Source organism: Anguilla rostrata, chromosome 13 (genome assembly GCF_018555375.3).
Source record: "Anguilla rostrata isolate EN2019 chromosome 13, ASM1855537v3, whole genome shotgun sequence".
Lineage (NCBI taxonomy): Eukaryota > Metazoa > Chordata > Actinopteri > Anguilliformes > Anguillidae > Anguilla > Anguilla rostrata.
The window spans coordinates 13,038,858-13,054,621 of record NC_057945.1 but is presented as its reverse complement, the minus strand read 5'-3'; the positions used below and the strand labels follow the sequence as shown (position 1 = coordinate 13,054,621).

General features: G+C 51.6%; 1 protein-coding gene across 2 annotated transcripts in view; it reads right to left on the bottom strand.

The window, feature by feature from the left end:
• Window positions 1-21: 21 nt before the first annotated feature.
• LOC135238165 (SPRY domain-containing protein 3-like) overlaps window positions 22-15,764 on the bottom strand; it is a 57,885-nt gene continuing 42,142 nt past the window's right edge. For both annotated transcript variants that reach the window (XM_064305878.1, XM_064305879.1), the window contains 4 exons: window positions 12,081-12,138; window positions 7,009-7,128; window positions 6,095-6,231; window positions 22-3,219 (listed from right to left, as the gene is read on the bottom strand). In XM_064305878.1, the coding sequence (XP_064161948.1) occupies window positions 3,085-3,219; window positions 6,095-6,231; window positions 7,009-7,128; window positions 12,081-12,138 (450 nt within the window). In that variant the 3' untranslated portion in view covers window positions 22-3,084. The remainder of the gene's footprint in view (window positions 3,220-6,094; window positions 6,232-7,008; window positions 7,129-12,080; window positions 12,139-15,764) is intronic.

Genomic DNA, 15,764 nt, shown 5'->3' with positions numbered 1-15,764 from the left:
TGAGGACACGCAGGCCGAACAGTATGGAAATAGCCATCTTTATTTAATCATATAAACATCTCTGTGTATGTACACATTAACAGCAATGCAGGCTGCCGGAGAGAGGGAGGGGCCCTGAACAGCAGCCTGCTGACTGGCGCAGCGTGATTGGCTGCTGCAAGCGATGGGCGGGGTCCTGCTCTTGCGGCGCTGGAGGTCGCGCCTCCCAAACTTCCATAGTACAACCGCGCCTCTGCCATCCTGCCCCCCCCCCCCCCCTTCCCTGGCACCTGCATTTAATCTTAAGACTCAGGATACCGACGAAGCCAACGCCCACCGTCCCAGCTGTGTGTGATTCTTAGGGTGGGGCGTGTGGCTTCAGTCTTCCTGCATTATTCGCGCCCCGTCAGCGATTGGCCTGGACACGTGGCACGGGGCCCGCTGACCAATCAGAGGCGAGCGCGTTTGGAAGAGAAGCCGACTCCAGCCGCAGGGAGCCAGGTTTGCTGCATCGCGGTGATTAGTCGGTGCCCTCGAACGCACTCTGCACGGATACCGAGGGCTTTGAACGCCACGGACGATTATTCAGTGCAATCGCAAGAAGGCACCTGCGTGTCTGCCTTGTAGGCACAGATTCGGGTCGTACATACATATATATATATTGCTAAGTATGCGTCATCTAGCTACATGTTATTTAGTTACATACATGACTGATCAGTTACGCAGAACTGAGGACAGCTTTAAATATGGGTGGGGAAACCCCACACTCCACCTGGATGGGAGAGTCGGTCTATGGCGTCTATGGTACACATACAAATATGTTCGGTGATTAAACATGCAAATAAAACAAGGCCGTTACAGCCGTCCCCCGAATGCCACCGTCTAGTGTTTCAGACCCCGCAGTTAACCACTAATTAAGACTAATGAATTATTCATTAACAGCCAGCTCGGCGGAGAGGGGACCGTCCCACGAGAACGGAGCCACGTTCCCCGCACCTTAAGACGGACGGCTCGTCCGTTTCCTCTCAGCAAACGCAAAAAAAAAAAAAAAATTTATCCCAAAACAAAGACCGCGAAAGAGGAACAGGAGTACGTAAGCGAATCGGCTCAAAACGTTTAAATCAACAGAAGCAGAAGGTTTTTACACACACACATATATATATATATATAAGAAAACAGCATTAAATGGTCAAACGTTCGTTTCAAAGGTAGCATTCGGGGGAAAATGACGTGGAGGAGGGAGGCCCCTTTGGGGGCCCTTGGGGGCCCCTGGAGGCCCCGCGCAGCAGCGGTCGGTCGGTCGGTCGGTCGGTCTGCGCGTCTGTAAAGTGCTCGTGACGATAGCGTGTGGCGCGTCTGCGGTTTGCAATGCAGCGACACGGCCCCTCGCCGGAGGTCGGAGGTCATCGATACCAGCGGAACCGCGACACAAACATAAGAATCCTACAGAACCAAATTACACAGAACAGATTCCTCACTTCTCTGATCTTTCATGTGTTTCAAACAAAGGTATTATTACTCATACTACTCATATTACTTCATTATTATTATTATTATAGACAAAGTGAAGGAGGTCTGAGAGAGAGTGAGACAGGATTGGAAACCTTGATCTAATAAAAAAGTTCCAGTTCCACATTTCCAGGGCTCTCTGGAACTTCTAGCACAGTTTGGCAAAATGCGAACTCATTGGCAATCCCAAGGAATGACGTAAGACGTTTCTAACCGTGATAACGGTCACAAAATGCACAGTAAAAACAAGATTTCATACTAATCAAACCAAAGTTCATTTTAAATAAACAAAAAAAGTGTCCTGTGTCTAGGAATTTTACTACTAACAGGTAACCGTCACAGCAGAGACTACATGGGGCTTCTGCTGATAGTTTGTGGCCTTCCAGATGCCAGCAGGCGATTGACCGAAATAACACTAGCCAGCCGTCAATTAACGCAGCCTACAATCTCAGCGATAAGAGCAATGCGATCGTTACATTTCAAGTGATTCATGCATAACTACTCACTAACAACCATTCGTTTTGATTTAAAAAGTGTAATGACGTGTCCGTCAAAAAAATAATAGTAATAACACGTATCTGAGCCTTCTAATCTCCAAATATTCTCTAAATATTTCATTTTCCAGCATTCAACGATCCGAGGTTTGCGCTAAAACGTGCGGTTGGGATTAAATGGGATTAAAAGCGCCGTGGAGAAAGCAGCCCACAAACTCCGGAGGCAGGAAGTCTGAACGAAGACCCCTGCCCCCTTGTGGCCTTTGTATGCGTTGCACCTCCGCAATTCCCAGATTTGCAACTGTCGCCCGGCCTACGGACACACGCGAGGCTCGAGCCTTGACACAAGAGGAGAAAGTGCATGCGGCCGATCTGATGGGACTGAACGCTCGCAGTCGAACGCTGTCCAAACCTCGCCGCTCTCAGGCGGCGGGCTCCTGTCAGTCCGTATCAGTAACCTACGGACGCACAATCGGCATGAGGGTTAGGGACATGCTTATGGGTCGGCATGCGTTTGCACCACAGTGATATCTTGGGAGTTACATTTATATTCAAGTAATATCATTCAAAAATAGACTATATAATCTATACAGTTTAAAGGTGTTCATTTTTGCCATTCGCGGATTTAAGAACTTACTAGTGAGAAAGATTTTCGCCCAGCGCCACTGACAAGTCAATGGTCACTATGGCACAATGTCATATTACTGTTGTAGAGAAACAGCGCACCCTGGTGCCCAGAACAGGCACTGCCAGCAGGATTTAAATCGCTACTCGGCATACAGTCAATTGATTCAGCTTTTGAACATTTGTTGCGCCAATGTACAGATTTGTCTCCTTAGCCCAAGATAGCCAGCCTAAATACGAAAGGAAGTGGAACAGCTCGCATTCGGTCGTGGGCTTTAAAGGAAACGTAAAGTAACACGTAATTTCAGGTAGTTTCCGAGGAGGAGGAGAGCGATGGTTGTTGGAGGTGGAGGAGTGAAGGTGGCAGGGGGGGAGGGTGGCGTGTGTGGCAAGCCCACGACCCTCTTTCCATCCACCCTCAGTCCCGACAGCATCAGATTACGGCCCCGCCTCCTCGGGCCCCGCCCCCCACCCTCTCTCAGCCGCTCAGGGGGTGCAGGTCCACCTTCACCTTCTCCCCGCTGCTCAGCATCCCGATGGTGGGGTAGAACCCCCCTGTCGGCACCACTGCCTCCCTCTTGCCGATGATCTTGCCGTTGCGGGTGAAGAACACCTGTCCAAACACAGGGGGGCGACAAAGAGTCAGCATTTCTGCACAGCTGTCATGAGGAAGAGAACAGTGCTCCCCTGGACTAACGTGACTCATAGGAATAAAACACACACACACACATGCAGACACAGACATATACACACAAACACACACCACACACACACACACAAACACCACACACATGCAGACACAAACATAGATACACACACATACACACACACACACACAGCGAGTGTTTTAGACATCCGTTCATTTTTCAAACTGGATGTACGAGGAAACTAGATCTTAGCAGTAAATGAAAATACACAAGGTGTCCACCCAGTCTCTTCAAAAAGAACCACTTCAAACACTCCACGGAGACCTTCGAGCCATTCCGTAATAATCCCCGGCCTCCTCTCCACCCTCCTTCCCCAGGTCACACAAGTCGCCGGGACTTCCACTCCTCCTTTGTCAAAAGCGTGCCGTCAGCATCTATGATGCACAATGTTTGAGTTTCCTAGTTTCCATCAGAGGAAAATGCGTGTGTGCGGGACTGTATGTGTGTGTGTGTGGGACTGTATGTGTGTGTGTGTGTGTGTGTGTGTGTGTGTGTGTGTGCGGGACTGTATGTGTGTGTGTGTGTGTGTGTGTGTGCGGGGACTGTATGTGTGTGTGTGTGTGTGTGTGTGTGTGTGTGTGTGTGTGTGTGTGTGTGTGTGTGCGGGACTGTGTGTGTGTGTGTGTGTGTGTGTGTGTGTGTGTGGGACTGTATGTGTGTGTGTGTATCAGGGCTGGGGGATCACTTCATATTTTCATGCCAGTGCAATTTATTTTTGAGGGATGCCATGAGAATGAAATGGGCCAAAGTTAATGCAAATAACAGGTCACATAATAACGGCTTTTTGGATTTATTTGTTCTTCGGACGCCCATGCCATTAACAGTCTGCTGGTACATATATTTTCTGACTCTTAATTAATAGGTTAAGCGCGTTCTTACTTTTTTTTCCACTGAAAATCGACCTACAGCCAATTACAGTCCTTCCGTGCTTCCTTGCCTCGAGCGCTTGCCTCCAAGCAATAATTTTGGGCTGCTGGGTGTCTCACGCTGTTAAGGCTCCGTTCCAAGCGCACGGCTGGGCTCGATGGTTGGGTACTGAATCTGGGCCGTGTCAGCGATAACCGCGGAAGGCAGCGCTGCAGGACAGCGCATAACAGGCTCTTGTGTCCAAGACGGGAGAACGTCAGTCAGCCGGAGTTAGAGTACGGAGACCGAACTTTCCTTTCTTTTATTAAAATTTGGCCAACGTGGGGATTGGGAAAGTCCCAATTTGGAACGTCCAATTATCTGCGACCGCAGCCGCGTTCATGTGCGAACCCCACTGCTGGCTCGGGAGAGTGTAGACATCCGCGGTGTGCATGCGTGTCTGTGCGTGATTGTGTGCGTGTCTGTGCGTGATTGTGTGCGTGTCTGTGCGTGATTGTGCGTGTCTGTGTGCGTGATTGTGCGTGATTGTGCGTGTGTGCGTGTCTGTGCGTGATTGTTGCGCGTGTGTGCGTGTCTGTGCGTGATGTGTGCGCGTGTGTAGCGTGTCTGTGCGTGATTGTGTGCCGTGTGTAGTGTCTGTGCGTGATTGTGTGCGTGTCTGTGCGTGATTGTGTGCGTGTCTGTGCGTGATTGTTTGCGCGTGTGTGCGTGTCTGTGCGTGATCGTGTGCGCGTGTGTACGTGTCTGTGTGATTGTGTGCGTATGTGTGCGCGTGTCTGTGCGTGATTGTGTGCGCGGGTGTACGTGTCTCTGCGTGATTGTGTACGTGTCTGTGCGTGATTGTGTGCGCGCTGTGCGCGTGTGTGCGTGTCTGTGCGTGATTGTGTGCGCGTGTGTCTGTGCGTGATTGTGTGCGTGTCTGTGCGTGATTGTGTGCGCGTGTGTACGTGTCTGTGCGTGATTGTGTGCACGTGCCTGTGCGTGATTGTGTGCACGTGTCTGTACGTGATTGTGTGCGTGTCTGTGCGTGATTGTGTGCGTGTCTGTGCGTGATTGTGTGCGTGTCTGTGCGTGATTGTGTGCGCGTGTGTACGTGTCTGTGCGTGATTGTGTGCGCGTGTGTACGTGTCTGTGCGTGATTGTGTGCGCGTGTGCGCGTGTCTGTGCGTGATTGTGTGCGCGGGTGTACGTGTCTCTGCGTGATTGTGTACGTGTCTGTGCGTGATTGTGTGCGCGTCTGTGCGCGTGTGTGCGTGTCTGTGCGTGATTGTGTGCGCGTGTGTCTGTGCGTGATTGTGTGCGTGTCTGTGCGTGATTGTGTGCGCGTGTGTACGTGTCTGTGCGTGATTGTGTGCACGTGCCTGTGCGTGATTGTGTGCACGTGTCTGTACGTGATTGTGTGCGTGTCTGTGCGTGATTGTGTGCGCGTGTCTGTGCGTGATTGTGTGCGTGTCTGTGCGTGATTGTGCGCGTGTCTGTGCGTGATTGTGTGCGTGTCTGTGCGTGATTGTGTGTGTGTGTCTGTGCGTGATTGTGTGTGCGTGTCTGTGCGTGATTGTGTGCGTGTCTGTGCGTGATTGTGTGTGCGTGTCTGTGCGTGATTGTGTGCGTGTCTGTGCGTGATTGTGTGCGTGCGTGTCTGTGCGTGATTGTGTGCGCGCGTGTCTGTGCGTGATTGTGTGCGCGCGTGTCTGTGCGTGATTGTGTGCGTGTCTGTGCGTGATTGTGCGCGTGTCTGTGCGTGATTGTGTGCGCGTGTGTACGTGTCTGTGCGTGATTGTGTGCGCGTGTCTGTGCGTGATTGTGTGCGCGTGTCTGTGCGTGATTGTGTGCGCGTGTGGACGTGCGTTTGCGTGCGTTCGATCAGCCCGCCCGCGTGTTTAGAGCACACATGCGGGGGTGTCCGCTGCTCACCATGACCTTCCTGCCTTCGTGCTCCTGTTCCATCTCCTCCCCGTCCTCTTCCTCGTCTTCATCGTTCAGGTACAGAACGTTCTGGACCCTCCTCTGTTTCGGTCGCACCTCAAAGTAGTCCTCGTCGTCGCTGTCGTCTGCGAGGGATGCACGCGCACACACACACACGCACGCACGCACACACACAGGAGAAACGGACAGGCAGGCGCGTTCAGCAACCGCTTCTCCAAATGACATCACATTCATTTATCAGCTGACAATGCTAGCCTGATCTCTATGTGTGAGTCTGACAGCAGGATGCATGGGAGAAGACAGAGGGCACCGACATTTTAGGAGTGATTATAGAGGCTGATATTACAATGACAAGGGCCTATGAATCAAACCAACGTTGATCTGATTTATGTCCTATGTAGAGGACATAAATCTAAATACGTCCTACGTGCTGTAATCTATAATGGCTGAAAAAGTCTTCCCGTGGAGGAAGGTGTGAATAGTGGGACCAGGAAGTACAAAAAAAAAAAAAAAAAAACGTGTGCGGCCAGTTTCATCTTCCCCAGACAGGCAGCATTTCTCATAAACCCACGGCACGATCCTCGGCATTAATTCCATTTTCTGTACATATAGCCGCGTGCTGCCAAGTAATACATCACAGCTTTGGACGGCGAGATGGTGATTGATTTCACACATGCTATTAGTGGGAAAACTTTAGAGGCCATCGGAGCCGAGCGGAAAAACACAGCCACACTGGGTCAGCACTCTGCCATTCCCTTCGGGTTTGGGGAAGCTGACCGGCACCTAAAGACACAAACTAACTGGAGCAAACGCGTAGGGCTGAGGGGAACCGCTCCGTGCGAGCCAAGCCGGTGTCACGATTAAACGCTTCCCCCCCCCCCCCCACCCCCTGCTGCTCTCACCCTCGCTGTCCAGGATGTAGTCCCGGGGGAACATGATTCCGCAGCCCATGATGTCGCCCTCGAAGCAGCGGGGGCCGAAGGGGTCCCCCACGCCGCTGCCGTGGAAGATCTTTCCATCGTCTGTAATGGGGGGGGGGGGGAGGGGGGGGGGGGCAGCCGCATTAGCAGGATCCATCAGAACATGAGAAAAACCATAGAGTTTAATATGGAACCAACATAAGGCTTTAAGAAGAGTATAGAGTTTTTACAGCTATTAAATAGAAGGCTGTAGAAAGACCATAGAGTTGTTAAAGTTATTAAACTGAAGGCTTTAAAAAAAGACCATAGAGTTTTTAAAGTTATTAAACAGAAAACCTTAAAAAGAAGGGCTATACTTTAAAACTGGAACAAACCTGAGAAACAGTTTCAGGTTGCATTACACACAAACTTCAAACGCATCGAGAGGATCTCTCTCTCTCGTCATGCCAGCGGCAACCGGGCACGGTTGTGGGAGGAGCCAATGCAGCGGTAACCCGAGGCAATCCGGCCAACCTAAACGCACAGCAAGCCCGTATGACGAGAAGCCCACCGTATCCCGGCAACGAGGATTTCCTGCTTACTCACAATGACACACCCCAGTCGTGGCAACCTTTTTATGACCCTTAAGGTGAGGCCTCTCCTGAATCATACCCAGAGTCCTCTGCGCTCACGGCGCGGGCTGCGGACTCCGGCCCGACTCCCCGGGTGGCTCCAGAGGTGGGGTGGCGCGGTGGCGACCCACTTCTAACCCTTCGCTCGGGCAGGAAGTGTGCCCGCCACTAAAAGCACTGACTCGTATGACGAGGTATTACAAGAGATGATTCAACGTGCGTTGTCCTTCGGGGGGGGGGTCAGACTCAGCCAAAATGAATCCACACTCGCCAGGGCTGCTGTATTTCGGCGCTAATACTGAGCTTGCCTTTACAGAGATGGTGACACACGATCACCACCTGGGTGTAGTGTAACGCTTGGGGCGCCACCACTCCTGTAACTTGTGTTCCATGTTCCAATCCCAAATTTGGCACTGGATTTGTCATGAAAACTGATGTGTTCATACTGGACTAACAATGTAGGAGCACATCTACTAACTGGGATGCATTAATGCGATCCTAAATTTTTCAACTTCAGAGCCCATGTGCTCCTCGGAAAAAATGTTAGCACTGAGCCCTGTTCTGGACAAAGGCATCCACTAGAAAAATTAGATATTTTGAAAAAAAATGGATGATAATAATAATAACAATTATTCAGCGCTTTGTGTAATCATACCTACGTGTGCGATGTGTGAATAATGTTTTTGTAAGGCAGTTTGTAGGCGCTGCTAGCTTCCTGTCTGTTGAGAAAGAGATCTTAATCTTGACGAGGCTCACCCAGTTTAAAGTTTAATAAAGTTTAAATGAAATAAGCCCAGCACTGACATAAACAGTCTTCTTGCGAGTGCCAACTGGGCCTGAGAGGGCCAACTAGGCCCGCTATCATAATATCAGGGTTTGTGTTGGACACCCCTCCGCCACCCCCCACCCCCCCGTGAGCCAGCCTGAGGGCCAGGATGGACAGACCTGGCAAACCCCTCCTGGCCCCCCCCGCCCCCCTTACCCCCCCAGTCAAACAGAGCGGGAAAAATTCTAGTTTTTCTATGTAATACGATACATAAATAATCACAGCGTGCTCCCGATTGCCTTATCCAACGATAGCGCCTGGGCCTGGAGTCAACCGGCGACTTCCCCTTAAAGTAAGACCTACGAACTGGAAATATGAAATAAGTCCAAGTTCTCTCTCTCCCAAAATCCAGGGGGGAGTTCAATCGGGGGGATGGTTGAGCTTGTCAACAGACGACGTGAAAAGCAGCATTTAATGTGGAAGTGGAGAGCGGTGTCGACTGGGCCCGCGCCGCGCGGCTCAGCCGGGGGGACCTGGGAGAGCAGAGAGAAGTGGAGGCCGTGTGCCTGTGTGGAAGCGTGCGCAGCAACATGGCACACCTCACCGGTGAAAAATGCAGACACGTTTGGTGTGGGGCGGGGGGGGGGACAGGGCTGGAGTCTATCCCAGCAGACACTGGGCTTAAGGCAAGGATACACACTCCGGACTGCTCGCTGATCCATCGCAGGGCCCACACACCACTCACTCCCACATTCATACTCCAAGGCCACTTTACACTCTCCAAATAATCTGACCTGCGTGTCTTTGGACTGTGGGAGGAAACCACAGCACCTGTAGGGAGCCCCAGAGGACACGGGGAGAACACGAAAACCACCCAGAAAAGGCACCCGGCCGGGATTCAAAGCAGTCCCATTAAAATACGGTACGACCGAAACGCGGGACAGTTGGAGATTTTTTCTCTGAAGGGATCGGGACACACGTTTAAAGGGGACTTAAGCTCAGAGCTGCATCAAGAAAAAAAAAAAAATATCGGTATGTCTGGTAACTCTAAGCTCACCCGAGACGGCAAACAAATACCACGGCGGGTGTGCGGACTTGTCTCACGGCCTTGCGCACGCCTGCCAAGTTCGGAAGTTTCTTGATGAACCATTTGGCTGACTTAAAAAAAAAAAAAAAAGCCTTTTGCACTTTTTCTCTCAAATTCTCTGGAATGCCCAATCGCGCTCCCACTCCGCAAAGCTGGTGAGCCTGCTGCCGGTCGGGGGGAGAGCGGGCCGGCGTGCGCCCTCCTCTGTAGCATGCGATGATGACAGCCGCTGCTTCTCGTCACGCTGGGGTTCACGGCTCGGCCGCGCGCGGACGCGAGCTGGAAGCCCGCGGGCGCCCCGTCGGCCAGCAGGGGTCGCCGGAGAGCAACGAGACCGGCCGACTATATTTAAACAAACTAAGGCGTGACTGTTGCTTCAAAAATACCAGAATCTTACAAAATACTAATTTAGCGCATTCAAACTGCACAACGCGAGAACAACGGCGCAAAACAGAGATGCAGCTATTATAGGGCGCGAACGAGGTGCCGAAGCGCTCGCGCTCGTAAACAAAGCGGCGTTTGTGCTATTTTTACACGTTATCTAACCGGAATAAAAAGTGTGTGGAGGTGAGTCACACCACAGGCCAGTGACATTCGGGAAAGGCATTCAGGAGCCCGTGGGGCGGCCCAAATAGGCTCCCGCTATCTGCAGAGGGACAGGAGTTAACGAGCCCTGGCTATCTCCATCAGGGTCTCCTCACATCAGGGGGCCTGTTCCAGCAGTGCGCCGGATCCAGTCTCGATAAGGCGGGCCGTACCACGCCGTCAGCGGGGCGGGGGGGGATGGGGGACCGCAAAGAAAGATACGCTGGCACAGACTCGCCTTTCCTCAGCCTTCTAAAAATACCACCTGCAGCTGAGCGGGTCTCTATTTTCCAATTTGGGACCCACCGCGAGGGTAAGCGAGAGTGCCACGAGAGCGGACGCGCGCTCTGGCGCCCCCTGGGGGGGGGGGGGGGGAAGGGGTACCGCGCCGCCATCGGAACGAGTTTCGGAGAACGTGCGTCCCGTTTCGCTTCTGACCCACAGCTGGATCGGTCGCCCGCAGACCTGCGCTTAATTCACGTTATAATTCAAGTTTTTGTTTCCCCAGTTTGTGCCGTTTTTCCCTACAATGCCCATAATGCCACTCTCTTTCTGTTCATATACGCTAGTGCAGAACCTTCATTATGCACCAGAGTTGGATTATGTAAAGTGTTTACTTTTCGTGATCAGCAACAGTGCAAGTGCATCAGAGAGTTTTACCATAAAATTAAATCTGCTATACACATAACTGCTAATAATAATAATAATAATAATAGTAATAGTAATAACAATAAGCACACAAAGCAACGTAGCCTAACGTAGCTACAGAGACAATCTCCTAGTTCACTGCCGTCAAATCAGATCAGGCACTGTGCTGACACGCTCACTGCTGTTTACTGCTTGTAACGGGCGCTCATGTGGTCACTGGGTTCTGTTTTCTCGCTAAATCCGTTGTGATCTTGAACCAGGCCTCTTGTGGAAGATTATCTTATCCCAACGGGACAACCTGGTTTAGTGCTTGTTTGATAAATCTTCACACTGGACGATTGTTTGAAAACAAGCGCTGTTTTAAAACGCGGAGTTGATGAGAGCAAGCGACCCCCACATCATGAGACCGAGCGTTAAAGACTATTAAAGACCAACTTTGAACACGGTATCTCTGTGTACCAAGTTCATCTCGACAGAGCCTGGTGTTTTGTAAGTTTCGAAAGTGTGGGGGATCTGATAAGGCAAAAAAAAAAAAAAAAAAAAAAAAACTGCAAGTAATTATCTTGCCAAAAGCACTTTAATCCATTCCACAAGGTGCACTTTGTGAGTGCCAAGTTTTGTTTAGTTTAGCTTCTAAAGTGCGTGGCAAGAACCAACATGACAATCAAGCCATGTGACCATACGGTCTTGTTTTTTTTCCACAATATACGTTCCACATACACAACTCGCATATTAGGATGTACTCCCTTTCAACATATTTCATTTTCCTTTCTTCACTTCCAACTGGAAAGGCCAAATGGGCACACAGGCCTTCTCTCAAGACCTTTGCCAATTTGAAAGAGCACAGACAAGAGCCCTTGTCCTCTGAGGAGTGGTCTGCTGCAGGATGACCCAGCATCAATTCACTTCTGAGAACAGAGACACTTTCAACCGCGGAACAACATCAATTCCCCTATTTGTCTGTTGACTGACTGAAAAGGTAGCAGTGAATTTCTTTTAAAGAATCCAAGCTGGTTCAAGACAATGTACATACACTCGAAAGCTTTGAATTATAAGGTCCTATCTGACACTTGTGTCAAAAATGACTAACAAGGTAACGGTCCTTCTCATGTCATATTCGAATACAATAATACCTCAAATTACTTCACCAAACGGACATAGATATAACACAAAAGAACTCAATAGTGTGGGTTTATATTTATAAAGCTTAGCATCTCAAACCTATACTAGCTGCAGGCAGAACCCTGTAATTCTAATCTGAGTACAGCAGTACAGGCTGCCACACATCCGATCTCGCAGACAACCCAAAGGAGGCGGAGTCAGGCCCCGATAACAGGAAAAGGGGGCGGAGACTCACCCGCGTGGTAGGCCACAGAACCTCGGCTCCATCCCGGGTGTCTGTTTTTGGGGTAGTCCTGCCAACGAAAAGAGGAGCTCAGTTAACAACCAAACAAACACAACCGAGGGATTTAGTAACACCGTCCTCGGCGAAAATCTATTTAATGTCTGGATTCCACAACGAAGCAAACAGAACTCCGGCAGCCCGAATGTCCTGGCTTAAACCCGTCTGTGAAAGTGCGCGTGCCGCTCTCTGAGACGTAAGAAAGCACTGCGGGCTCCTGCGAATACCCTTCAACAGCTCTTAAGAGTAAAGAAATAAGACTGGACGAACGGGCACGCGTCTGGCAGAACCATGGAATTAAAAAAAAAAAAAAAAAAGTCAAGTACCATTTTAATCGAACGCCTTTTTAACCAGCTTTGGCATTTGCTCTCATTCTATACATAAAAAACTCAGTTTCTTGGTGGTTTGTTTTATTTGCTGTGACATAATGAGTTGATCACGCTGGCAGGTGGCTCATCTGGTTCAGACTCCGGGCCCTGCCTCCGCCAACTGTGACGCGCAACTGACAACTGCGCTGCCCACCCAGGTACAGGAAGGATTTTTGGTCAATTGGGGGTCGTTGCTCTCTAGTGACCCCCGCTGGTGGTTTCGGGCGCCTGCGGGCCGCGTGCTAAAGCGGCGCACGAGATGTTTATTCCTCAGGCTGAGCTCCGTGCGCGGGCGAGCTCGGCCGGCGGGCCGCGGCGTGAGAAGAACCAGGCCGGCCGGCCGCACGCGTGCGCTTTCCCGAGGAGCGCCGCGGACGCCCGCGCCCTCACCGATCGGCGGCGGGGAATCCATGACCTAACGGGACGACCCGAAAGTAGGGTGGGAACCGGACACGCCAAATTCCAGAAAAGAGAGAAATGAAAACAAACAGCGAGTGAGGGAATGGTAGCGTGCTCAGCGGGCGTTCCGAGGCGGGGACGCGAGCGGAGGGGAAACCCCCGGACCCCGCTCTCCCGTCCGCCGCCAACCCAAACAGCGGAGAGGGCCGGTGCGTGATAAGACCGGGGCGGGCGACTCCCAGCTAATCACCGGCGACCGGTTTTTCGCTAATCCTCGGACGCTCACCGCGCGAGCTGTCCGTCGAAAAAAAAAAAAAAAAAAAAAACAGCCTCCCTCCCTCGATCCCGGGGTTAATGAAACAGGAGGCGGCGGCGGCGGCGGCGTGGCGAGCGTCACGGCGGGACCGAAACCCTCGTTTCACCGACCCGAGTTAAACTCAAAGGTGCTCAGGGCAGAACGAAATGACAGAGGAGAGAGAGACGGGAGGGAAAGAGGCAGAACAGAAGAGAAGGAAGGGATACCGCAGACTCGTCCATAGCAACAGGTCCGCTCTGCCTGGTGTTTATCAAACCTGCCTCGTGGATGATGTATTAATTTGTTTTGACACAAAATAAAATGGCTCCCCTCGGTATCCCGATAAAAGCCCTTCTTCGTCCTGTCTGTCTGTCTAATTGCAGTAAGGAGAGGGAGGAGGACGGAACCTCAGTAATCAGGAGTGACGGATTTACGGTCGCGGCTAACACCCCAGGCCTCGTTCCCTGAGAACAATTGATGAAGTCACCGCCGCCTAACTCCCTTGTCTGTTCCTTCATTTCTCCCTTGAGCAGCCAAATCTATCGCACGCACGCAAGCACGTGCGAGCATGCGCGCACACACACACACACACACACACACACACAAAAAAAACATTAGTAAACAGAAGAGACGACGTTTCGCGGGCACGCGTTTCCAAGCAACGTGTTTACTGGAAGCCAAACAGACGATCCGCTCGATACCTCCGCGTACAAAACGTGACGTACGACCCCGTAAAAAAAACACAACCAGCGCAATAAACCTGTGGTTATTGCAAGGAGCGTGACTTCAGGGAATGTGCTCAAAGGACAATAAAACTTCTAAAGCCCTCCTTATACAACCCCCCCAACCCCGGCAGATAGTTATTAAATTGAAAAAATGTGCCTTCCTGGCTTCCCAGAAAGCCTGTCCCGCTGAAGCACTTGTTCACGTTGCCGCGGCACGTCCCACGGCCCGGAATCGAAACCGGATTGCGGCCGGGGGTGGGGGGGGGGGGGGTGGGCGGAGCACGATTGGCCACACCGTCGCCCAGGAGGGGAGTCGGGGTGGACTTCGCCCCGCCCCCCGGACGCGCGAGAGCGACACTGCAAGCCCTCCCCCCCCTCCTCTCCGAACGGAGCTGAAAACCGTCCCTAACGACGAGACCTGGTTTCACCTCAGGTGAACGCGTGGAACCCTGCCTCCTTCCTTTGAACTACGGCGAAAGGCCGCAACTCAAAGTTCACCTCACAGCTTCTTAGAGACGCGTCTTAAACGTGCTTCGATGGCGGACGTGCTGAACCTGAAGAAGGCGGGAGCTGGGAGCCCAGAAAGCTCAAACTGGCCCGAGCTGTTTACGCGATCGCGATACGAAAGGCGGGACCAACGGTTCAGGAGAGCAGCAGCCTCTCTCTCTCTCTCTCCACATTAGAGCTCTTATCTGACGCCCCGGCCGGCCCGCTTTTCCAGTGTGACCGCGACGGGGTCGCGACCAGATACCCATCTGCCCACAGCCGCGATTACGGACCGATACGCATCTCCCGGGATAAAAATACCACAGAGAGAAGCAATACCGTTAAAGAGCGAGCAAAACAGTCAAAACAATTCAGGCCACCCCACCTCCGTTTAATTATTTATTTAATTGTGCATTTGTACCGTTAACATTTGACATTATACATTAAAATTTTCTTTTTTTTAACAATTTGTGAATAATGAATACAGCTGAATATTTACTCCATAAAAACAGAACAAGTAACTTGCTTAAAGGTACAGCAGAGGCTGCCCCACCTCTGATTTGAACCTGCAACCTTTGGGCACAGCCCCTTAACCACAACGCAGCGTGAGCCCCTCAGGTATGCCGTGCCGGGCGTGTGCCCTCGCAGGGGGCGTGTCACCGTGGGAAAAAGGATTTGCTATGGTGCCTAAAATTACCACACGTGTGCAGACACAAATATGCTCACGCACGCGGGGGGTGCGGGTTCGGGGGAAGAGAGGCAAACGGTGACTGTATCGAACGGCCAAACGCTTCATCCCCTCAGGGGTGCGGTGATGTTAGGAGCTCATTCAGACTCATTCAGATGTGCTTCAGCTACGTTTATAGTAGCCTGGCAGGTCAAGTGAGAACACCTCATTTCTCATTTTCTGCCTAGCGTCATACTCAGCCCCCTCCCCCCCCCCACCCCCCAAAAAAACCTCCGAGCGTCAAGCTACCTTGGCTCCCGCCCGCGTTTCCCGCTCGTATTAAGCAGCACGACGCCGCGCGCAGCGACGCACGCGATGCGATGCTCATAAACGCTAATTAAGCCGCCCCTTTAATGGACTCCCCAATTTTCCGTCGTCAACGTTCACCGTAATGGCTTTCTGGGAAAGAGAGAGGGCGCGGGCGCGGGCACACGGCGAACAGAACGCGCCGAAAGAACACGGCGTTCCGGCGTGGGGCCGCCGCGTGCCTGAGTTACGAATTCCTAAATTCAAGGTCTGGAGAGGAGAAAAACTTAAGTCATCGCGCACACCTGTCCAACCATTAACGTCCTTTGAAACACGGTTCGCACAGTGTGGGGAAAAAAACTCAAACCTAAAACTAGGAATAGGTTCCAGCCC